Source organism: Perognathus longimembris, chromosome 9, assembly GCF_023159225.1.
Source record: "Perognathus longimembris pacificus isolate PPM17 chromosome 9, ASM2315922v1, whole genome shotgun sequence".
Taxonomy (NCBI): domain Eukaryota; kingdom Metazoa; phylum Chordata; class Mammalia; order Rodentia; family Heteromyidae; genus Perognathus; species Perognathus longimembris.
The window spans coordinates 42,385,582-42,411,577 of NC_063169.1; the positions used below are offsets into that span (position 1 = coordinate 42,385,582).

Here is a 25,996-nt window from a genome sequence, read left to right on the forward strand (position 1 = left end):
CATAAATATACATATATATTTGGAAAGAAATATTGTCTCTGCAATAAATGTTACAAATGTGATTAATAACTTTATTCATTTTGATGTTACCTTTTTAATTATGAATCACATTTGGTACAAAAAAAAACCAGCTATGTGATTCCAATATTTTATCTGTTATAGTCACTGTATAGTATCTTTTATCTCTCTATACACGTTTCTCCCCATTTTTCTCTTCTTTCCCCTAAAATTATTTGCATGTTTTCAGATCATCTACACAGAATTTCCTCTAAAAATATAAACATACTATTCATATTCTGTTTTACAAAAGGCAGCATTCTACAAGCATTTTTCTCAGCTTTCTCTTTCTCACTATAATATACTGAAGAAAATACTATAGTAGTTCATAAAAATATAGCTAATTCCTTCTTCACAGAAAGATGCTAAATGCTCAACTATGTGAACATAATTTAATGAATCAGGCTTATTACCAGTATTTGAGATTATTCCGGTCTCTTGCTAATAGAAATAACCAGAGCATGTACTTTTAACTGCACAAGGAAGGTTCAGGAAAAAAAATTCTTTTCTATATTTCTATAGAATAACTGTAAAAACTAAAGGGGCTTATTATGATATTTCATATGCATACATAATGTTCTTCAATTATGTTCACCTTCAAAGTATCACTACTCACATCAGCTCCTCTTTCTTTGCTCCCTTTCTATTGCAAAATATTTCTTTTATTTTAAATAATCTAGAAATCTAGAATCTGCATAGTGATATAAAACATGGCATATTTGTCTGAGTTTAGATTGCTTTACTTAACATGACAACTTCCAGATCCATCCATTTTCCTGAAAACATGATTCTATTCTTCTCTCAAGCTGTATCACAGAGAGAGAGAGAGAGAGAGAGAGAGAGAGAGAGAGAGAGAGAGAATGAGAGAGTACATTTTTTTGTAACCACCTATTTGTTGATGGGCATCTAAGCTAATTCCTTGGCTATTGTAAGCATTACTTAAATAAACAGGGGTATGTAGGTAGCTCTACTTTGACTCCTTTCAGAATTATGCCCACAAGTATAGCCAGCTTATATGGTAGTTCTATTTGAAGGTTGTTTTGGTTTGTTGGTTTGTTTTTTGTGAAATCCTCATACTGATTTCAATTAAACAATACTAACTTAAATTCTCAACAACTATGTATAAGGATATTTTTTCCCTGACTACTGGTCAGCATTTCTTGATCGTTTTCCCTAAGACACTGTTCCAACTGGCATGAAATGGAGTCCAAAGGTTCACAGCTAGTGCTCTGCCACCTATGCCACACCTTCATTCAGTCTGTCACGTCAGTCTTGATTTGTATTTCCTTTCTGGCTAATGATGTTAAACATTTTTTCTTGTATTTATTACCATTTGTAGTTTTCCTGAGAACTGTCCACTCAGTTCATTTGTCCATTTACTGATTAGTTTATTTGCACTTTTAGTGTTTCATTTTTTTGGAAGCCTTTGTATATTCAAAGCTTTTGGATGAATACCAGGGGAACATTTTCCTCCATTTGGTAAGCGCTCTTAATTGTGGTATTTGGTTTCCATTCTATGCTGAAGGTTTTGAACTTGTGAATTCTTGATTGTATTTCCTAAGTTATTCAAGTAGGATTCAAAAATGTTTGTGTCTGAAGTAGTTTCCGGTAGTCATTTCAAATTTTCATGTCTTAATGTGAAAGACACGGATCTAGTCTCAGTTCTCTAAATGTGGACATCTAATTTTCCCAGGACCATTTTAACAACCCCATCTCTTCTCCACTCTTTTCAGTCTTTCCAGAAATAGATGGCTGTAACTGTGTAGGTTTATTCTGAGTCTTCTATTGGTTGACATGTGTACTTTCTGCCAGCATCATGTTGTTTGGTTACCATGACTCTGTAATGTAATTTGAAATCAGGTATTGTGATACTTCCAGCGCTGCTCCTTAGTTTTGCATATTTAGGGTCTTTTGTGTTCTTTTAGAATTATTCTTCCTATTTCTATGAAGAATGTCATTAGAATTTTAATGGAAATTTCACTGTCGTTGTACACAGCTTTTGGTATATGTCTATTTTTCATAATGTTAATTCTTTCATTCCAAAATCATCAGGAATATTTCCATCTTCTACTGCTTTCTGTAATTTATTCTAAGAGTTTTGGGAGAAGGGTCTTTAAGTATAAGATCATACCATATTTGAAGAGAAATAATTTGACTTCTTTTTATATTTTTATTTTTCTTGTCTTACATTTCTGAATAAGAATTCAAGTACTATGTTGATTAGGAGTAGAAGACTGTTGGATAGCCTTGTCTCATTCCTAATTTTAGAGAAAACACTTCTTGGTTTTCCCTCATTCAATATAATGGTAACTATAAGTTCTTCATAGATACGCTTTATTATGTTTAGGTATGTCCCTTCTATTCCTAGCTACTTCAGGACTTCAAAAGAATGAATGTTGAATTTTGTCAGATAATCTTTCTACATATATTTATTTCATGATAATGTAGGGGTTTTCTTTTGGTCTTGATTCTGTTATGCACTATATTATGTTTATTTCTATATGTTGAATCATTATCACATCCCTGGAGTGAAACTACCTCATTCTGGTGTGTGATATTTTTAATGTTACTGAATTCAGTATGCAAGTATATTATTTAGGATTTTTTTGTCTATGTTCATTAAGGAAATTGGCCTGTTATTTTCTCTTATTGTCTATTCACATGTGGTATCAATTCAACAGCAGCTTTGTACAATGAGGTAGAAATCTCTATTCTTTAGCTTTTTGGTTTATTTGTTTCTGGCCAAAATACCTGAGAAAGTTTATAGAAGGGGAGATTTATTTTAAGTCATAATTTCAGAGGGCTTGGTCAGTGGTCATTTGATCTTCGAGTTTGAATACATAGCAAAGACAGGTAGACAGACAGACAGAAACACACGAAGTATCAGGAACTTATCTCAGTGAACTACTTCCTCTGAGGTGCCAACACATGATGTTTTCAGAAGCTCCCAAATAGCAATACCAGATGGGGACCAAGTCCTGAACATATGAGTATTCTCACAGGAACACATCATAGCCAAATGATTACATTTCCCACTGACTTTGAAAAGGCACATGTCCATCTTACAAAATATACTGTAAACAAAGGCCTCATCTCTAAAATATATGCAGAACTAAAAAAATTACCTTCTTCCAAAACAAAACCACAAAGAACCAATAGCCCCCTCATCAAGTGGGCTAAAGACTTACAAAGAGACTTCTCTGATGAGGAAATGAGAATGGCCAAGAGACATATGAAAAAATGCTCTACATTACTGGCCATAAAAGAAATGCAAATCAAAACAACATTGAGATTCCATCTCACCCCAGTAAGAATGTCATATATCAAGAAAACTAACAATAACAATTGTTGGAGGGGATGTGGCCAAAAGGGAACCCTACTTCATTGTTGGTGGGAATGTAAACTGGTTCAGCCACTCTGGCAAGCAGTATGGAGATTCCTCAGAAGGCTAAATATAGAACTCCCCTATGACCCAGCAGCCCCACTTTTGGGTATCTATCCAAAAGACCACAAACAAAATCACAATAATGCCACCAGCACAACAATGTTCATCGCAGCACAATTTGTCATAGCGAGAATCTGGAACCAACCCAGATTCCCCTCCGTAGACGAATGGATCAGGAAAATGTGGTACATATACACAATGGAATTTTATTCCGCTATCAGAAAGAATGACATTGTCCCATTTGTAAGGAAATGGAAGGACTTGGAAAAAATTATACTAAGTGAAGTGAGCCAGACCCAAAGAAACATGGACTCTATGGTCTCCCTTATTGGGAATAATTAGTACAGGTTTAGGCAAGTCATAGCAGAGCATCACAAGGCCCAATAGCTATACCCTTATGAACACATAAGATGATGCTAAGTGAAATGAACTCCATGTTATGGAGACAATTGTTATATCACAGTTGTAACTACTTTCAACGTCCCATGTGTATCTGTAGCTTCTATTATTGATGATGTTCTTGTATCACCTTCCTGTGGTTGTACCTACACTATCTCTGTAATCTTATCTGAGTATATTGGAAACCGTGTATACTGGTATTAGAACTAGGAAATTTAAAGGGAATACCAAATTTGACAGACACAGGATAAAAAAGACAACTACAAAAGCAATACTTGCAAAACTGTTTGGTGTAAGTGAACTGAACACCTCCGGGGGGGGGGGGGGGAGGGAAAGGGGGAGGAGGGAGGGGGGTATGAGGGACAAGGTAACAAACAGTACAAGAAATGTATCCAATGCCTAACGTATGAAACTGTAACCTCTCTGTACATCAGTTTGATAATAAAAATTTGGAAAAAAAAAAGATGATTAACTTAGTGCCTCCAGATTCTAGAAAGTCAATAGATTATGTACAAATGAATATACTTAGTGAAAAGTTTGTATATAACATATAATCTCAATAATAATTATGAATATTGAATAGGAAGTAGTAATATGACCCATAAAGAATGAAATGGGTTAGAAAGAAACCCAAAGTAACTATGAAGTCTTTTTACTACTCAGTGATACAAGGGAAAAAAACTTAAATGTGCTGTGAGTTATGGAGAATTTATGAAAGAATAAATTATATCTGAGTTGCCAAAAAACAAACAATAAAAATAAAATAAAATATACTGTAAGCCCTATAGGTATAGCAGTTCTACCACTGTTTGAAAATCCAACTTTAAAATCTCTCCTGAGACTCAGGGAAAACTCTTAACTTGGAGCCTTCATAAAATCATAAAGAAGGTTACATCCTGCTAAAATAGAGTAAACATTCTCAAGCCAAAAGGAATGAGTGGAGAAATGTGACTAAAGCAGGACCCAAACACAGCAGGAAACACAATAAATGTTGTAGCCTCATTTCTAGAATCCAGAGTACTTGTTGTCATAATCTGAGCTCTGAGGAGTTTAGGCAGCCCTATCTTACACTTTGGAACCCACATTGGCTTCTCCCCTGGGCTGGCTCCACTTGTTGTCTGTGGCTTTCCTTAGCAGAAATTCCATATTCCTGACATAGCTAATACCCTGGAGTTTCCATCACAGCTTGGGCTTCACCCTCAGAGCTTCACACATCACTCTCTCATAGGGCATTTTCTGGCCTCCCAGGTCTCCTTTGGAAATCTGGATAGAAGCCCTCATGATGACTCAACTCTTGGAATCTCCATTCCTGCAAAAGCAGCATCACGTAGACTAAGTCAAAGTCTGCTGACACCTCTGAACAAAGCCTGTAATGGTCTCTGTGTGCTAGGGTAGAGAAATTAGGCTGGAGATATACTTCCTGAGTATCCCCGTTCCAGTAGGGTACTCAGGAGAATATTAATAAAATCAAAAATTCATTTTTGAAAGGAGTGTAAAGTTGATAAGCTTCCAGTCAATATAACTAAGAAACTATTCATATTAAAATAAAAGAGGGCCATCACTACAGACAAAAAATAGCACGCAATATTACAAACAACTGTGTATCCACAAGTTTCAGAATTTTGTAACTGAGCTATATCCTCAACAAACACAATCTGCTAAAACTCACACCAGAGGAAGCAGCATTCTGAATAAGCCTGTATCTCTTAAGCAAATTGAATCTATAATGAAAATATGAGGCACGAGGCTTACATTGGCTCATCTGTCAATTTTAAGAGACAAAAGGAAGAAACTTCATCAGTTCTTTACAATGTCTTCCACAGCACAGAAAAAGAATGAGTATCCCCTAACTTACAATACCATAACTTGACAATGAAATTACAAAAAAGTAGAGAAAGTTTTTTTTCATCTACTTGTCAGAATCATCAAGAACTCCAAACAATATGTACCAGGAATTATTCATCACTATGAAGTAGGATTTATTATAAGCAAGTAAGGCTAGTTTAACATTCATAAAACTTAAAGTAATCTATCATTTCAACAAGCTAAAAAAGAAAATGCATACTTGCTGCAAAATTATTTTCAGACGCCAAATTCTACATACAACCTTACATCCATTAACAGGGAAAATATTTAAGAAAGTTATGGTAAAATAAGACAAAAAGGATAATACAACTATCTGAAATGTTTCATTCTGTACTCACCTAGAACAATGTCAATGATAACATAAAAACTTCAATTGCAGCATATATCTAAAACTTTACCATTTTAGAGAGAGGAGGTAAAAACGCACATGTATGTATGCACATCTTTCTGATGTATCATGTCATTGTAAGCACAGAAAAAGCCTAGAACTCTGGCCACCAAAAGGTTACCATTGGTAACCACTGGCTAAGGAAGGAGTGATGGTAGAGAAGGAAAAAGGGAAAACAGTTAAAATAAGTAGCTTTCCTTTGTTTACCTTTTTTGTTTGTTTGCTTTAAATGAATGTGTGCCTTTGGAAGTTTGTAAGACAGAGTATCAAGGAGATGACCAAAAAAAAAAAAAAAAAGGATAGGGTGGGAGGCATCCCATATGGAGTTAAATCTTCCTAGTCTTATTTTAAAATATTATATTAAAGGTCATTTAGCATGTTATTAATGGCTGGTCAGGGAACCTAATTACATATGATATGGTTAGCCAGATTCAAAATGTAGGCAAATACCTTTCTTCTTTAGAGGAGTGCACATTTTCTCCATAAAGAAGTAAAGTAAGTCCTTCTTCTACAGAAGCAATTCTTGCCAAGATATCCGCAATGTGAATTAAAGCTGTTTCAGAGCAATTTGGAGCAGCCTATGCATTCAAAAGATAACAAGATCAAGGGTAGTATGTAGTCCAATAAAAGTTATATTACCACAACCACAACAACCCCCCCAAAATTCACTTTAATGGTTTGCTTGGCTGTGAAATAATATGATGGAATTAAATGTCTCATTAGATTATATTATTTTACCAGCACAGCTGATGAGGCAAATGATTCAGGATTTCATCTAAACTAGTTCTTGAAATGGCTGTTCTGTTACAGTTGCTGTGTGTACAATTCTGCTTAGCAAAAGTAGTAGCTCCATCTGCTTCTACTTTGTCCAGGACTCCTCACCCACTGAGCACGTGAACACAAATTTGGCCACTACCCAAAACTGTCCTTCAGTGAGAAAGTAAACCACACCAACTTAATTCTTCACTGGCATCATATGGCAAAATAGCACAAAATAAATATTAAAAACTGGAAAATGATGTCAACACTGGAGTCCATTTACACTAATTCCCATTCTTTCAGAGTGTGTTCAGTTCCTAACACAGATGCCATATCTATCTACATAGGTGCTCTATACAATTCAAAGCATATTCATTGCAATGAATATGTTCTCCTAGATCTGACCCGTTAACTTAACATGGGATGTCAAGTATATTCTCCTGGAAATAAGTAGAAGTAGCTGCCAAACTATATTCAACGGTGTCATATTTTCATATAAAATACCCTTCATACAAAAAACTTCTCTACTTAGGTATTTCCTTTTATGTATTTTCACATAAATGGTTATTTATACATATTCACATAGCTGAAAATACAAATATAGTGCCTAACATATAGAAACATACACTAGTTTTAGAACTGTGATCTTCATTTTCAATACCACTGGCCTGGAAGTCCAGCCAGTTCTCACATTTGAGAGGCTCCAACACAAAGCAATGATACAGTTGTGGCTCAATGGGTGATACTCAGTCTTTTTTTTTTTTTTTTGGCCAGTCCTGGGCCTTGGACTCAGGGCGTGAGCACTGTCCCTGGCTTCTTCCCGCTCAAGGCTAGCACTCTGCCACTTGAGCCACAGCGCCGCTTCTGGCCGTTTTCTGTATATGTGGTGCTGGGGAATCGAACCTAGGGCCTCGTGTATCCGAGGCAGGCACTCTTGCTACTAGGCCATATCCCCAACCCCTACTCAGAGTCTTAATAGCAAAGGTCTACTATGGTCATAGGACTAGTTCTGGCCTTAAGAATAAATCGCTTCAAGTGCAAAAGTAAACACTGTGGGAACACAATGAAATACTTCTAAGGGAGAAAGTATGTGACAGCCCATATATGGGCAACTAAGGGATATGAATCCAGTAAAAACTCTACAAAACAAATACAAAGCACCAAGACCACTCAGCCTTTTTATGTAGCTAATGTTAAATGTCCAGCCTCCAACAAGTGACGTTTTTTAGCCTCAGTAGTGATTAATTTATATAATGTAAGGGATTAACACTACATAAACTGTAAGAGATATGCATATGTTCAGAAATAGGATTATACACAAGCTTTCATTCCGAGATAACACTCTTTAGGAAAATTACCATATTTCCACAGACTATAAAATTGTCATCAAAAAGAAAGATGACAATATTTGTTAGACAAATAGCTTTTTACTAGTACAATTTTTCTAAGTTTGTTGAATCAAGAGGTCCAAGTCTGGTTAGAAAACAATTAAGATGTGACATGTAGAGCCTCCCATCTTGTCATAATTAATATGTGCACTAATCACATAAACTATGATTTAATAAGTAAAAATGTGTATAAGAAAAGAATGCATTGGTGTTTGAAAATATGTGATTTTAAATTAAATTAAATATCTCAAATTAAGTATTTCAATTATGTCAAAAATAAAGTACTGTCCAAGAGTCACAATTATCCAGTGAAAATACTGCCCTTCTTAGTAAGCAATACCAACCTCAATTCCCTTTAACAAGTTGTGAATAGGCTGGAGAAGTGTCTCTATCACCGTGGTGTTGTACAAGCATTCAACTGCACATTCTTTTTGGTCACAGAGTATCTGTAGAACTTCAGTCACCATACTTGCTGGGGAATACCTTTCTGACAAAGTATTGGAAAAACCAAAAACATTAATATTAAACACTCATTCCTATGGCTTTTAATTATGTGTTAATATTGTTCTAAAAAATGTCAACATCCAAGATAATCTAATAATTCAAAATCATAGAACTTGATTCCCAAAAGAACACACCACAAAAATTATGTCCTGAAACTTAATATTTCAATTAGCTTCACATATCTTCTACTTCATAAAAGTAGTCACTGAAATAAATCTGAACTTGTTTTTCTTTTTTTGGTGGTGTTGGGGTTAGATTTCAGGGGCAACCTGAGAAGAAAATGGAAAGGGATTCAATCTTCTTTTTTTTTTCAACCAATCCAGATGAGAAACTTGAAACAATGATACTATCAATGAGTAAGCACTTAGCTAGTCACTAATTCTTCCAATGACCTATGGCTTCCAGCCTTCCACATATTGTACTAGACACTCTAGTCAGAGAAATAAATAAGACACAAACAGTCCAGTAGATATTTACTTACTAAAATGTTAACAAGAGATTATAACAAAGTGGGCTGCTACAGATGGATGTAGCCAAGGGCTTAGACTAGAACTTCACATACAAATGGTATAAGGCAGAAAGGAGCCTGAGAATAACTGTTAAGACTGATGTGCTTCATATATAAATCCTACTAGCTGGAGATATATTACAGCACTACTATGTAGCCGAAATCCGATGTTTTCTTTTCTTTTCTTTTTTTTTATTCTTTTTTGGCCAAACCCTGGGGCTTGAGCTTTGGGTCTGGGCACTGTCCCTGAGCCTCTGTGCTCAAGGCTAGTATTCTACCACTTGAGCCACAGCACCACTTCTGGTTTTCTGAGTAGATCATTGGAGATAGGAGTCTCGTGGACTTTTCTACCTGGGATGGCTTCAAAACACGACCGTGATCTCAATTTCCTGACTAGGATTACATGTGTAAGGTACTGGCACTTGGCTCCAGATTTTTCTTCTAATAACAAATTTTTAATGAATCTGTGCCAATACTTCCAAGGCACTTTCCAAATTTAAGACACTATAATCTACTTTGATTGAGATGACTTCACAGTATGTGTTTTACTTTTAAAACACACTGGCATTCAAAGGAAAAGTAGAAGTTACCTTTCAAATGTCAGTAATTAAAAATGTTTATATGCTAGTTAACATGCATAACACTGAAAAAGATGACGGTCTCTTTTTTCTGTAACCCTCAATAAAAGAAGACCTTGAAAATGACTGAGGTTTGGAATGTGAGTTGAAACAAGCACACTGATTTTTTTTTTTTTTAATGCTGGCAACTATAAAGAACAGAAAATATTATCAATCAACTGCTTCTTGCTATTTCTTGAGACTCTCTTGATCTTAATAAGGAGTAACATTAAAATTCTCAGTAAAACTTATTCGAAATGAAAAGCTTAGTAGATTATAAATATCTTAAAACATTAATGAACAAAATGGAACTTAATGGCTTACTTCAGAACCAATGTAATTTCTTACCAATACTTCTTTACCAAACTATGTCAGCCATTCAAAACACCTAAAAAATAGAATACTTAAGTATTTTAGATGATTTCTCTATTTAAAATAGGAGCAGAATTACCTGAGTGTAGAGCTGATGTCATCTTTGAACAACTCGGTGAATAATAGATCAGTTGGGTAAAGAGAACCAACAGATCTGTGAGGGATAGTGAATCTTTGCAAAGAAAAATGAAAAACAATATTTATTTCTCACATATACTTACTATCTAAAAAATACAATTCTATTCCATCTACCTGGCTGATTATTATATCCTAGTTTGTATGAAAACTTAAATCAGCAGAAAGCTACAACGGAAGACTCCAGAACCAATTACACAGAATATAATAAAAGATAGCAGAGCAAGTAACACAATAGCTATTAGGTGAAGATACACATTTGATCTGCTTTGAGCCAACAGCTTAACACAAACCAAATGGAAAGATGGGCAAATTTCATCATTATTGTCAGATGACTTTATGTGTAGTAAACTTCAACCTAACCTATTAGTCCAGCTAACTTTTATATGGCTCTATAAAAAAGAAGTCAGCAAACATTTTCTGTCAAAGACAAAACAGTCAGTATGTTAGGCTTTATGGCCAAACCACTAAGTAGCAACTAAATGACTGTGGCTATTAAAAACTTTTACCAGTGGGCTGGGGATATAGCCTAGTGGCAAGAGTGCCTGCCTCGGATACACGAGGCCCTAGGTTCGATTCCCCAGCACCACATATACAGAAAACGGCCAGAAGCGGCGCTGTGGCTCAAGTGGCGGAGTGCTAGCCTTGAGTGGGAAGAAGCCAGGGACAGTGCTCACGCCCTGAGTCCAAGGCCCAGGACTGGCCAAAAAAAAAAAAACTTTTACCAGTAAAATAGTGAAATGTAATATTTGTGCATTTTTAACATGTCATAAAATAGTCTAATTTTTCCTAACAACTTAAAAACATAGAAATCATTCTTGACTCATAAGTGCACAGACCAGATTTGGCATGTGGGCTATAGTTTACCAAACCTTAATAAAGAAGCTTCATCAAGGTCCAAGTGGCTAGTTTGCAACTATGGAAATAGAAAAATAAAACCTGCTGAAATTGTTTGAAAAAGGAGAGTGATAGAAGAGTGAGATTATATTATAAACATGTGAGAAAATGTAACAATAAAATCCCTGCCCTTCCCCTTGTAATTAATGTCATCTAATTTTTAAAAGGACTATAGAAAAATAATAGATGATATTTAAAAGTGAATATGGGCCTATGCTATTTCAGTAGAATAAACCCTTCAAACTCAGTTTTGAGATAACCTGTGATATTTAGTAGGCTAAAATACATAGTAAATGTTAATATAAAATGCTAAATAAACCACAGGTAATAACCTATAAACTTATCAGAAGTATACATCAGCCTTTCTACTTCTATAAAATTCATCAATATTCTAAAAAATAGTAGCTGTTTAGTTGAAAGTCAACCCTCTAGTAGACACCCATGATATGCCTTTCTTACCTAAAACTACATGACACAAACAAGAAAATTATAAGAGACTTACATAGACAGTGTCATTTCTCAATGAGCTCACAGAATTTGGCAAATATCAATGTGCTGTAGTTTGAATCAGACAAATTAAAATGGGACTTAGGAAAAAAAATATGATGATGTATCAACTGATGTGGTCCCAAAACTAACCTTGATCATAAACATTCTGAGCCACACATCAATCATATCACTATTTACAAATTAAAAAACTGAAACATCAGAGGGCCAGTGGTTTGCCCAAAAGACAACAGATGATGTGTGGACCAACAAGAACTAAAGAGATCTTCTAGAACAAAGAAAGTAACCCTGACCAAGAAGCATAGTATTTATAACTTAACTTATGCAATTGTAACCCTTTGCATAAAAACTTAATAGTAACAGTAAAAAGAGGTCTTCTAGTTTATATGCAAAACTGGACCCGCACATCAGGTCTAGGATTTTGAATGACAGAAATAAACAAGACAATCAATAAAAGATGGGGAAACAGAAAAAAAATTACACATGCTGAATTAAATACATACTGAAAATCAAAAGAAAAAAATATTTAAAAGTATATGAGATCAACAGGTAGTCAAATGCTCTAAAGGAGACCATACTAAATCTTCAAGTGTATATATATATATATATATATATACACACATACATACACATATGTATGTATGTATATATGTATATTTACATATACATATGTGTGTATATATATACATACATACACAAAACAATATAAATCTTACCATATACCTATCTTCTAACTATACTTACCTTTTCTATTCTTTAGCTTTATGGGAAATAATTTTCTGCCTTGTGTATAGATCAGTAATCTTCCTAAAAGGCACAGTGAGTGAATGAAATAGATATACTGTAATTCTTGTCCTGAGTAGTAGAAAGTTTTTTGTTTATTCCCTTAAAAGATAAGAAAACAGTAACATTTATTTTTATATTATTACATTCTGTAGCACCTGTCTTAACTCTCTTCTGCACATCAAAAAGGTGTGATGCTCAGAATTGCATTAAGCATTGTTGGTATAATTTTTTTTAATTCCTTATGATTTCCTTAGATCTTTTACACTAAATCTGAAGGAAGACAGTCATTACAAAATTGACTAAACTCAGAAAAGTATAATATGCATCGAATGTTCAATCTAAAATACCCCCAAATTGTCAGGATTATCTGCCACCTAAGAAGGATTCAAAAAGCAAGTTAAGGGAAAAAGGACATGAATAGAAAATATTGCTTCTTAATTTTGTCCATGAAAGTTAACACAGTAGTCTATTCAAATATTCTAAAATCCAAAAAACTCTGAACTCTGAAATCTTGTTGGTCCTAAACATTTTGGATAAGAGATATTCAACCTGTATGTACTAAAACATATCATATTTATAGTCATGTCAACCCATGAGACTATAATTGCTAAAATATACATTCTTTCTTCACTTACTCATTGATTTGTATACACATTCCAGGCCTACTGAGTTCCTATATTGTATAAGATCCTGAAGCATTCACTGATGTTAGAAATCAATAAGAAATATGAAATGTGGCTCACAATACAGGGTAGAGCAAATAGCAGTTATCAGGGAAGTAGGAGAAAAATGGAAGGATAAGAACTTAGAAAAATTACATCATGGAGAATACAGCCAAAGATGGACCTCAAAATAGAGGACACTGAGAAAATATTAAAGAGTGTTTAAAAAGAACCTTAATATCAAATATAGATTGTAGAAAACTGACTGTAATGATGGCATAAAGGTTGCTAAAATTCAGTCTGAAATTAGAAACTCCACTAAAAATTTATGAATAAAAAAGCATTAGTAAAAATAAAGAAGGCAAAATGGGGGGCTGCGAATATGGCCTAGTGGTAAAGTGCTTGTCTTGTATACATGAAGCCCTGGGTTCAATTCCTCAGCACTATATATACATATACATGTGCCAGAAGTGGTGCAGTGGCCCAAGTGGTAGAGTACTAGCCTTGAGTAAAAACAAGCCAGGGACAGTGCTCAGGCCCTGAGTTCGGACTGGCAAAAAAAAAAAAAAAAAAGGCCGCAAAATCCAAAGCATAATTGCTTAAGAAACTGAACTCAATATGTCTGACCCAGATTTGCACCTGGAAAAAGAATGAAAAAAAAGAAAAAAAGCAAAGTTGAGAGTACGAAGTGCTAGGTAAGCAACCACTTTCAGTGTTTTGCATGAGGATATCCAGTTGTCTCAGAACCATTTGTTAAGGAGGATGTCTTTCTTGAAGCATATGTTTTGGCTCCCTTATCAAAATGGATCAAAGACCTAAATGTAAGACCAGAATGATTTAGGAAAAACATTAGGACTCCTCATCATAGGCATGAACTTAGTGAGTAAAGATCAAGAAGCACAGCAAGTCAAAGAAAGAATTGATAAATGGGATTTCATCAAATTAAAAACTTACTGCATGGATGGATAGCAAAATACTGGGTTAAAAAGTAAAGATAGCATACAGTGGGAGATCTTTGCCAACTACAGATCACATAACAACCTAAAATCTAGAATATACAGAGAGCTTAAGTAATTAAAACCTCAAAGAACCAATAATAACCCAATTAAGCAAATGGTCATATCAGCTAAATATAGACTTCTCCGAAGAAATAAAAATGGCCAAAAATGGCATAGGAAGAAATGTTCCACATCTTTGACTATAAAGGAAATGCCAATCAAAAACAACACTGAGATTTCATATTATCCTAGTAAGAATGGCCAGCAACAAGAATACAACAATGCCAGATACCAGTGGCTCATGCTTGTAATCTTAATTAGGAGGCTGAGATCTGGGGAACAAGATTGGAAGCTGGGGCTGGTAATATAGCCTAGTGGTAAAGTGCTTGCCTTGTATACATGAAGCCCTAGGTTTGATTCCTCAGCACCACATAAACAGAAAAAGCCAGAAGTGGAGCTGTGGCTCAAGTGGTAGAGTGCTAGCCTTAAGCAAAAATAAGCCAGGGACGGTGCTCAGGCCCTGAGTCCAAGCCCCAGAACTGGCAAAAAAAACAACAACAAAAAAAAAAGATTGGAAGCTGGCCCAGGCATAAAAGTCTGTGGGACTCTTACCTTCAATTAAACACACAAAAAAGCAAAAATCACAGGTATGGCTCAAAAGGTAGAAACCTATCCTTGAGGAAAAAAATCTCAGTGACAGCACCCAGGCCCCAGAGTTTAAGCTCTAGAGGTAAGCACTAAATAAATAAATAAGAACCTATCAATTATTCATCTTTGACTATTTTTCTGGCTTTCAGTTAAAGAATTTACTGAGAGATAAAATAAATCCTGTTATAACTGTATTCTCAAAATAACTTACCATATTGTAGAAAAATGTAACAGCTAAACAAGATACGAGTTTCTTGCAAGAATAAGTATAAAAAGTCTTACACATTTATAGTCAAGTGTGGTGGTGCATGCCTGTAATCCAATACTTGGGAAGCAGAGGCAAGACAATTAGGATTCAATGCTCTATCAGGACTATATAACAAAACCCTGTCTCAAGAGAAAAAAAAAAAGAAAAAGAAAAAAATATATCTTCTAAGACAGTATAATAGGTAATTATGGATGGAACAATGCAAATTAGAAACCGGTATACAAAATAATCTAAGAGAAGATCCAGTCTAGTCAGTAACAAAAAAGAGACATGAGAGAAAGACTATGAATCATCTCATAGAGAACATTTTAGCTGAAACTGAGGAATCACAAGGTAGGTTGGAGTACACAATAACAAAAATTACTTTTTATGTAACTTCTCCCACTAAGCTGCCTGATTACATGAGGGACACAGACGCAGGAGGGAAAGAAAAGACTACTTACTATTATAGATATAGCAGATTAGAGAACTGAAGAACTGTATATGGAAAAAGAATCAACATAATAATAACTTAATTCAAAGATGGATATGTTACAAAAAGTCATAATTATAATGCATCTTTTAAACTTGTAGAAGGTATTTATTTTACTTCATTCACAAAACTGAGCTAAATTATAATGCTACCAACAGTTACCAAAAATTAAGTCATCATTCAGCTAACTTTATACTTCAATAAAGAAAATAATACTTGCCACAATATTTTGAATGTCCCAATGTCTCATCAGTTTTCATGGCCTCACACAATTCCAAGTACTTGACACACTGCTGAACTGCTGTAGTTATCTGATAAAATAATAACAACCTATTAGTATTGCAACTTTGCAGCCTAAAGACCTGAGATTGATTTTTTTTTCTATTTTATTTCTTGGTGCTGGTCCTAGGGCTTGAACTCAGAGCCTAGGCATTGTCCCTGAGTAGTTTGTTCAACGCTGGCACTCTACCACTTGAGCTACAGCTCCACTTCCAATTTTCTTGTTTGGTTTTGGTTTTCTTGCCAGTTCTGGGGCTTGAACTCAGGGCCTGAGCACTGTCCCTGGCTTCTTTTTGCTCAAAGCTAGCACTCCTCCACTTGAACCACAGAGCCACTTCTTGCTTTTTCTATATATATGGTGCTGAGGAATCAAACCCAGGGCTTCATGTATATGAGACAAGCACTTTATCACTAGGCCATTTTCCCAGCACCTACTTCCAGTTTTCTTAATAGTTAATTGGGGATAAGTCTCACAGATGTTCTTTCTCATCTGGATTCATCTCACCCTCCTTAGCAGCTAGGAACAGGCATGAGCTACCAGCACCCAGTCTGAAATAATTTTTTGTTTCCTGGTCCTAGGACTTAAACCAAACCCAGGGCATCATGCATGCTAGGCAAGCACTCTACCACTAAGCCACATTCCCACCCCCCTGAAATTTAGTTTTAAAGAAAATAATCAAAGCTCTAAAATGCTGAAGGAAAATTTTTAAGCAAATACTTAGAACATTACTTGTCCAGACTCTGAAGATGTTTCCCAATTAAACTTCAACTATGGAATTATTTTTGAAAACACCAGGAAAATATTTGTGAACTAACAAACACAGTATTTTTATAATGCTGTGTCAACAGACAGAAATATATGCAAACTTTACATGTTAATGAGAAATGGAAAAGCTCTGTGGCAATGATTTAAATACTCTCTTGTCCAGTTCACAGCCTTGAAGTCTTTTCTTCCCACCCAACTAGCAAAAGATCAATCAGATCAAGCCTCCATTTCCATTTCAAATTCTAGAACTGCAGAACAACAGATACAAACAGATACTCCAAAATTCAAAACCAGAGTCACAATAAAAAATGATCTGCAATGATAACTGCATGCAATGATTCTCCAAGGAGCTGCCATTCTCTCTTCTCCCATTCTCCCTTTCCCACAGCACCTACCTACTTCCTAGAGATACTCCTTTATCTCTACTTCCTAACAAAATAGAAGTTACCAGAGAGAGAGGCACAAAGAAATGTTAGAATTGGTAATAAAAAGATTGTTGGTCACATCAAAAAGATCAGTTTCAGGTTAGTTTGAGGAACAAAGCCTGATTATAATAAATGCATAAGAATTTTTAAAAAAGAAAGAAAGAAACCAAAAAAGAAGTAAAGAGAATACCAAAATTGAGAGACAAAGGTTAAAAAGACAAACAATTCCAAAAGCAATACTTAAAAAACCATTTGGTATAAACCAACTGTACAACTCATAGGGGGGATTGGAAGGGGGAGGAGGGAGGCAGGGGAAAAATGAGGGAGGAGGTAACAAGTTGAACAAGAAATGTACTCACTACCTTACATATGAAACTATAACCCCTCTGTACATCACTTTGACAATAAAGGGAAAATTATTTTAATAAGATAAAAATATAATTTTTAAAGTATAATTTATGCTTTTTTATAATTTTCATTGTTCAGGAAAGTTGGACATGAAGAAAATAAGCACAGAGTGACAGCTGGTCTAAGGGTATCAGGCCAACATGGAACTTTTTTTTTTTTTTTTTGAAAATGCTTGGTATATTGACATTTGGTCATTTATTTCTAATTTTAAAAATATACATTCATCTTACAGCAAACTATAATGCTATTTAATATACTTTCTAAGCACTTTCAGTTACATGTAAAGATAGGCCCATCAGTAACCTGAATATAGGTAATTTGAGAAGGTATATTGAAAAGCACACTTTTTTCACATTATTGAAAGTATTACCCCAGTGACTACTTATATAAAATTGGTAAACTCCTTCATTAAGGAGCTTCTCATTTGGTTTCTTTTCTTCTGTTGATTCCTTGGGCTTGAGCTCAGGGTCTATGTGTTGGGCCTGAGCTTCTTTGCTCAAGGCTAGCACTCTACCCCTTGAGCCATCATTTCCACAGCTGACTTTGGGGCAGTTAGTAAGAGTCTCATAGACTTCCTGCCTGGGCTGGCTTCAAAAAATAATCTTATGTCCTCAGCCTCCTGACAAGCTAGGATTGCATATCTAAGACACTAGGGCCAGGCAATTTGATGTGAATGATATATGTTACCATATATTTTATGTAAGTTATCTCAGGGCTATCATGATGATTTGACTTAGAGGATCTCCCCACATTACTTTTCCCAAAAGAGATGCTTAAGGACAAACATCAAGAGTACTCTGAGGGCCTACCAACAGACATGGTTAACACCCACAACATGGAACTCTTTCAGATTGGAAGGATTTGATTATGCTTGAGTGTTGGGAGGAATTAGCCCAATATAAAAGAACAATTTGACTACACAGGAGAGAAAGAAGATAGTTGACAGAAAAAAGAACCCAAGAGGAAACAACAGCTATGACCAAGTGATGAAGGATTAAGTTTTAGATTTTAAAAAAGTGATGGTTGTTTGAATAGAAATAAGTTTCACGAAGGAGGTATCAAGGCATTAATGGATTCTCCTATTCACTTCATTGTAGGGCTTCAGTTGCATGCAGGAAAGAGTTAATATAGCAGAACTCCTGTCTTTACAGATGGCTGATTTTAAAGTAAGACATTAAAGCACTGGGAACTTAGATTTCAGGAGAACTTTCATCAATCCAAGAGGTGCTGAAAAAGCTTTAGCTGAACATGTTTGTACAAATAATGTGGTTTGTGTCCTGTAGGAGGCTGAGATCCTGGTATATGCTAAGTAGAGAATGCCTCTACTGATCATTCCCAACAAGAAAGGCTGAGCATTTAGAGTCTCTAATGAAGTACCTTGTGGAATGCATTTCACTCAAGCTGTCACAATCCAGCACTAATCCAGAATTAAGCATATATTGTGTGGTTCCTATGGGAACAGGCCAGGTGAAAGCTTTCCCAGGCAGATGTCTAGACCACCAGCTTTACCTTTGCTGACTTTACCTGTATGTTTGCACTGGAGTAAAGGATAACCAGGATGATGACATGCTGAGTCTTACAAGTCTTCCCAGCTATTCATCAAATCCGGGGTGTGTTGTGGGGATACTTTGCTAACATCTTGCCTATATCAAATTTCAGAGATCCACACATTGGCACTTCAAATTTAGTATGACCAAATCCATTAAAGATAAAAGTTACCATCTTCCCTAGCAAGTTTCCTCCTACTGAATTTCTTAAGTAATGGCATTAATCATTCCAGTAGTCAGGCCTCAACCACCCCCATTCAAAAGCCAAGATTTCTAAATCCTATTTTCTAAATATGGCATTCCTGAGTCCATCCCCACATCCCAGTTCCACTATCACACCTTTAATCCGCACTGCCATCATCACTATTTGCTTAAATCACTGCACAGCCTCTATTTGCTTTAATACTTCTCACCTATGCTACTTCTAACCCATTTCCCAACAAAAAGCAAAGATAGTGATTTCAAATAACAATCACTATTTGGGAGTACTTTTCAAATACACACACACACACACACACATACACATACAAATTATAAAATTATGCACTTAAGGCACACTAAGAGAACTCAGAGAAGAGTAAATAACATAAAAACCATCTCCAAAATAATATATCTCAAAGACAAGATCATGTGCAATCGAACTTTGAGCAATCTCCTTGTACCCATCTCTACCACCCACTAAAATCCCTTGTACTCCTTCTACCACTTCCTCTAGCTTTCTAAACATTCTATCCTTTTAAGAAAAAGTTAATAAACACAGGAAAAGAATAACCTCAGAAAATGATCACTTTTCAGGACATCTCACTAAACCATAGGAGCAGAAAGCAGAACTAGGTGGATCTAAACACTATAAGGTAGATTTCAGGGTATAATAAAAGACTGTCTTAATCCTCAGGTAGATAGATAAAATTTTGCTATAAAATTCAGAACCGTGGAAATGGCACTATGGCTCAAGTGGTACAGCACTGGCCTTGAGCTAAAGAGCTCAGGGACAGTGCCCAGGCCCAGAGTTCAAGCCCTAGGATAAACTAAATAAGTAAATAAATACGTAAGAATTGTATTAAATACACAATTCACTATGCTATCAGACATCTACCATCTACTTCATTTGACTGCCAACTTTAAGACAAGAAAGGATAAATCCAATAGTGTGTAGGGTAGGAAAAATCAAGTGAATATATGAATAGATGTTAAACCACTTTTTACAAATGACTTTCAGAGAAAGAAAAATGACACTACTGAAAGCCATTGCAAAGCCATTCCTTTAAAGTTATCTAGGACAATGATAAAAATAGCTCAAAACGAAAGTAAAATATTAACACTAATAGTCAAAATGTTTCTTAACTAGCCCTTTACTTTGCAATGCTATGAAAACCAGACCTCTCAATTCCATTAAAAAAAAATCTTGACTGCAAATTATTCGATGCCTTTATACAACCTATTGAAAACATCATAAACAGATTTAAAATTGTGCAAGAGCTTACTGACCTACATGACTTTCTAAATTTAATTCAGACTAAATTAAAGGGAAATTCAGTTTTTCTGTTATGCTAACCACATTTCAAGCTTTGGTTAGACCTACGTGACTAGCCAGTGGAGATATTCCATCACTGAAGAAAACATCAGACTGCACGAATAAGAAGCCAGAGGACACAATTTAGGAGGTCATCACACTTAACAGGCTGGAGGGCTGAAGACTTTCCAGAACCATCAAATCTCTTATAGAAGAAGAAAAATCTACAAATAGACCAATGTTTCTACCACAAATGCACAATTTGACTTTGAGCATGAAAGACTAAGAAGACTTAAATGGAAATAGATCTTTCATCCATTTCTTCCAGTATCTTTACAAAAGTAGAGCCAAGTTTACTTTAAGAAACTAAATACAGCATTAATAGCCTTTTGAGATCTTATCAAGAGATCTGTTTACAAACTGAAGTTGAAGACAAAGCCTCAAGCGTGAACCATTACATACATGAAATATAGTATTTGACCAAAGTGGTAAAAATATTAAAATAACTTATAGTGAAGTAATTCTGCCTGCAAACAAAGAAAATGAAAGATGTTTTTGGTAAGAATAAAATCTGTTTCTTACTTGAAAAGTTACCATTAATCTGTTAGACATTTTTTAAATATTTCCATTGAGGTCTTTGTAATAGCAATTTCTATCTGTACCTAAACCATGGGGGGAAAATATCATCTTGTTCTTCGTTTTATCTCTGTCCATTCTAACAAAATTAGTCTATATTCCTATGACAAAAGAGTTTCATTTCAATTGATACTAGAAATAATTGAGATGTGGCAAGACTTTATTTCAATCAAATTTTTTTTCGGGGGGGAGGGGGGCCAGTCATGGGGCTTGAACTCTGGGGCCTGGGTTCTGTCCCTGAGCTCTTCAGCTCAAGGCTGGTGCTCGACCACTTGAGCCACAGCACCGCATCTGGCTTCTGGTAGTTACTTGGAGATTAGTGTCTCATGGACTTTCCTGCCTGGGCTTGCTTTGAACCTCAATCCTCAGAGTTAAGCTTCCTGAATAGCTAGGATTACAGGCGTGAGCCACTGGCTCCCAGCTCAATCCAATTTTTATACAACTTTTCTAGTACCTTTAACTTCTCCAAATAATTGTTATTCCATTTGTCAGTATCCCTCTCTTCTTGGGCTACTCAGTGCCCTTTAGTCCCAAACAGAAACCAATATTGCTTCCCTTCTTTCATTTTAGGCTCTACTCTCCACACCCAAAAATTCAAAGTTCCAGAATCTTCATGTAACTTCTAAAATCAAAGTTTCTGTCTAAATACATATATTTATATTTATTGACCAAAGATAATTAGCCTAAAATCGTGTTCAATATATTTCACATTTGTGATTTTTTTTATTATTACCATTGGTTATTCCAACCATGTTCTCAATTTTGATGTTCTTATACGTTGCTCTACTAAAGAATAAATGTAGGTAATTTGGTAATTTATTTTACAGTATTAGTTTATGTTTGGTATAACTCAAATCACTCTTATCAAGTGCTTAGCTTTTTCAAGTCATGTCCACACACAAGCATTTTATTTTCTAGAAGCAATTCCCTTATGATTGTCTCATCTGAATCAAGTTAAACATTAACACTTATTAATAAGGCTTCTCTGGAGAAGTAGAGCTATGACTCAAGTGGAATAGTTTTAGCCTTGGGCAACAAAGCTGAAAGACAATGACAGGCCCTCAATTCAAGCCCAGGACCAGCACATACACACAAAAAAAATGAAAATAAATAAATAAAGCTACCCTCATGCTAGTTTGTTATTCATACCAATGTACTTACATATTTCCTGTCTTTACAGCTCTATGTTTACCTACCTGATGTTTCATAGGGTGGCAGTTTAAGGTCACAAAAAAAGGTATTGCTTCATTATCCAATACTAACCATCACCACTCGACTTTGCATATTTAATATACTACATCACATATCTTTTTATGATATTATTTCTTAGCATAAAAATTGATATACAGACTTACCAGAGATTTATATTTCTTTTCAAGAAATCTTAGTACTGCAGTTCTGCTATAATATGCATGCTGAAATTAAGGAGAAATGGTATTTAATGTTCAAACTATTCCACTTAAAAATCTTTGTTTTCTGCATCATTCCAATCACATCATAAACACACAAAAACATGAATTTAAATGATTATAACCAACTGCTTGCAGGTTTTTCTATGCACAATAAATTAGGAGGCACAGCAATCATATAGAGGATCATTTGTTAACAGATCAGTAAAAAAAAAAGATCACAGCAATGGTGTCCAATATCTGTTAAATTAGTTTGAAACCATCACAAAAATAGTATTGAATCCATGCTGTTCAATAAAGGCATAATATCATAGTAGAAAATAATTGCAAAAAAAATCACATCTAAGGAAAAAAGGATTTAGGTTAATATAATTAAACTGAGCAAACATTTATCAAACACTGCAATGTAGACTGCATAAGTGTTAAACCCTAGAAACTGAATTGTGTGTTCTGAGTAATTTGGTATATTGTAGTTTTGATAAGAAAAGACAAAAAAAATCCATCATCTGGATAATACTCAATTCTATGCTGGTTAATACATGAATGTGCCACTGTTTTGCATAGTAAGTCTATGTCTCCTCCCTTCTACACTGCAACAATACCTGAAGCCAGAAAGGCAGAATGAAAGAAGCACAGATGTAAGGCAGAAGTCAGAAGAGAGGCAACTACTATTAGACACATCCTTCCTTCTACTTTTCAACCATGGTGAAGGGCAATAACAGTAATAGATCTCTCTATGACTCCAAGACTGCTAGGGCTCCATTGGAAACTCCTAGATTCAGGCATTGACTAAGTTCCCCCAAAATGTATTCTGTTTTACTCTTTCTTTTTTCCAGTTCTGGGGCTTGAACTCTGGGCCTGGGCACTGTCCCTTAGCTTTTTACTCAAGGCTAGCACTCTACCACTTGAGCCACAGTGCCACTTCCAGCTTTTTTGCTTGTGTGGTACTGAGCAATTAAAACCAGGGCTTCATGCATGCTAGGCAAACATACTACTACTAAGCCACATTCCCAGCCCACAAAAATGTCTGAAGAGGAGGCAAACTCAGGCATTATTCTCTCCTATGTCCAAGAAAAGTGATCACTGAGTCCTTATATCCTGCCAAATACATTTTACAATGTTGTTCTTTATACTATAAGAAACACATTTTGAAGAGGTCATTCATCTTAAATGAAGTGAAATGAGTTACCATTTAACTATTATTCTGAATCTGCCACTCACTAGGTGAACAATCTTGAACAAGTTAACTTCTCCACACTTTAGTTACTACATCTCAAAAATAAGAGTATTAGCACCACCACCGTCAAAAATTTATGTAAGAATAAAATGAGTTACACAAAAAAGTGACTAGAATTTGTAGCATGCAATAGTTAAATATTGGCTCTTCTTTAAAAGGTATTATAAAAAACATTCAGTTTTTCCTTACCATCCATTTTTTGAACCACACAGCCTTAGTATCAACTAATGCAAAAAAGTAGATTGGATCCAAAATCTTTTGTGAGACAAGATGGCTTTGATCATGCTTAACTGATAACAGAGACAAAGTACTCTCCACAATTTCTTCCATATACCTTTAAGTTGGAAAAGGAAAAGAAGTGACTTAAAAAATAAACAAAGTATATAGGCTCATATGTGGAATATGATGATCTTTCAACCTATGGAAAGGTCTGATGGCATGTAATCTTCCATAGATAGGATTTACACTCCCTAAAAGCTTGTGCTGTGCTGGTTTCTATGTCAACACTGGCTCTCCAAACTATATCAGAAATTTTAAAACTGAAAGGAAAAAGTTTAAAAAACACTTAAGGAATTTGTCCAAAGTAGCAAAGGCCAATACAAACTCGAGACCAGATCATCCCACTTCTATCTTGTGATATAACATGATTACTGGTATGGAGTCATTCATATAGCATGGTACAAAAGACAACAAGCTTTACTACATATAGCAACACTTTCCCAATCATGGAAATTAACTAAAATTATTTCTCTCTCTCTCTCTCTCTCTCTCTCTCTCTCTCTCTCTCTCTCTCTCTCTCTCTCTCTCTCTCTGTGAAATGTCTAAGGGAAAATAGCATGCCTGTGTTTTACATTTGCATAAAAATTAGAGGGCTTACTTATCTGGGTGACGAATCCAGAAAGATGGAACCTCTTTCTGATACTCATTTAGAAGACGAACCTATAAAGAAGAGTACAATAATTCTCAAAGAAATGAAGACACTTCAGTAGACCATTAACTTAAAGCAAAAAAGCATTCCCTAGCAAACAAATACCTTTTTAAGTAAGCGATTCACATTGGGATTTGTTATGTCCACACCAGCTGAGAGTGTCAGAACATGATGTTCTCTAGAAAGAAAGTGTAACTCCAAATATTTTGCTGAAAAGTAAAAATATAAACCATTATATCTTTTACATACAGTTCTTGGGCAATTTTCTTGAATATATATAAAACAGAAAAATAACTTAAAATTATTTCATAAACATACCTAAACTTACATAAATTTCCTTGGTCATATGAAATGGTGAAAGTGTAAATGTTTGTGCATAGAATTTTAAAATCCGGTCCTGTATAAATAAGAAAAAGATGTAAAACTAAGTTTATTATGGGAGTGGAGATAAACATTTTTCAAATAATGAAACTCAGAAAATAAACACAAAATAAACTATCCAGAAACCTGGTTAAGAATGTATCTATAATAATGAACTACTTAGGAGATGGGGGAAGGGAAAAGGAAAGGGAGAAAGAAAAATAGAGGGTGAGCAATTTTGAAATACATTGCAACTAGATATAAAAACAGTATAAAGAATCTCAATGAAAACTGTTGATCAACAGGGATTCAAAGAAATAAGAGGGAGCTGATTTAAGGAAGCTAAAAGAGGACGGGTATTATTGAAAAAGATTGTTAACAAGTATAAATATAAAGCAATGAAACCGGGCTGGGGATATGGCCTAGTGGCAAGAGTGCTTGCCTTATATACATGAGGCCCTGGGTTCAATTCCCCAGCACCACATATACAGAAAACGGCCAGAAGTGGCACTGTGGCTCAAGTGGCAGAGTGCTAGTCTTGAGCAAAAAGAAGCCAGGGACAGTACTCAGGCCCTGAGTCCAAGCCCCAGGACTGGCCAAAAATAAATAAATAAATAAATAAATAAAATAAAATAAAGCAATGAAACCTCTTGAAAATGTATTACGAGGTGGGAAGAAGTGAGGGAGAATGATGGAACATTGACTGGAATTCACTGTATATGTGGAATGAAAATGTGAACTTTCATTGTATAGCCAAAATACACTAACTTAAAAAAAAGAATAGATCCATAAAAATTGACACATTCTGGTGC

At 35.1% G+C, this 25,996-nt stretch overlaps 1 protein-coding gene across 1 annotated transcript in view; it reads right to left on the minus strand.

Moving 5' to 3' along the window:
* The window catches only part of Tbc1d32 (TBC1 domain family member 32), a 144,877-nt gene that overhangs the window by 96,250 nt on the left and 22,631 nt on the right, over positions 1-25,996 (minus strand). The window contains exons 6-15 of the mRNA XM_048353996.1: positions 25,143-25,221; positions 24,930-25,033; positions 24,774-24,835; positions 24,086-24,230; positions 22,606-22,665; positions 15,897-15,987; positions 12,587-12,727; positions 10,383-10,475; positions 8,647-8,789; positions 6,606-6,733 (exon numbers count right to left, since the gene is read on the minus strand). Coding sequence (XP_048209953.1) covers positions 6,606-6,733; positions 8,647-8,789; positions 10,383-10,475; positions 12,587-12,727; positions 15,897-15,987; positions 22,606-22,665; positions 24,086-24,230; positions 24,774-24,835; positions 24,930-25,033; positions 25,143-25,221 — 1,046 coding nt within the window. The remainder of the gene's footprint in view (positions 1-6,605; positions 6,734-8,646; positions 8,790-10,382; positions 10,476-12,586; positions 12,728-15,896; positions 15,988-22,605; positions 22,666-24,085; positions 24,231-24,773; positions 24,836-24,929; positions 25,034-25,142; positions 25,222-25,996) is intronic.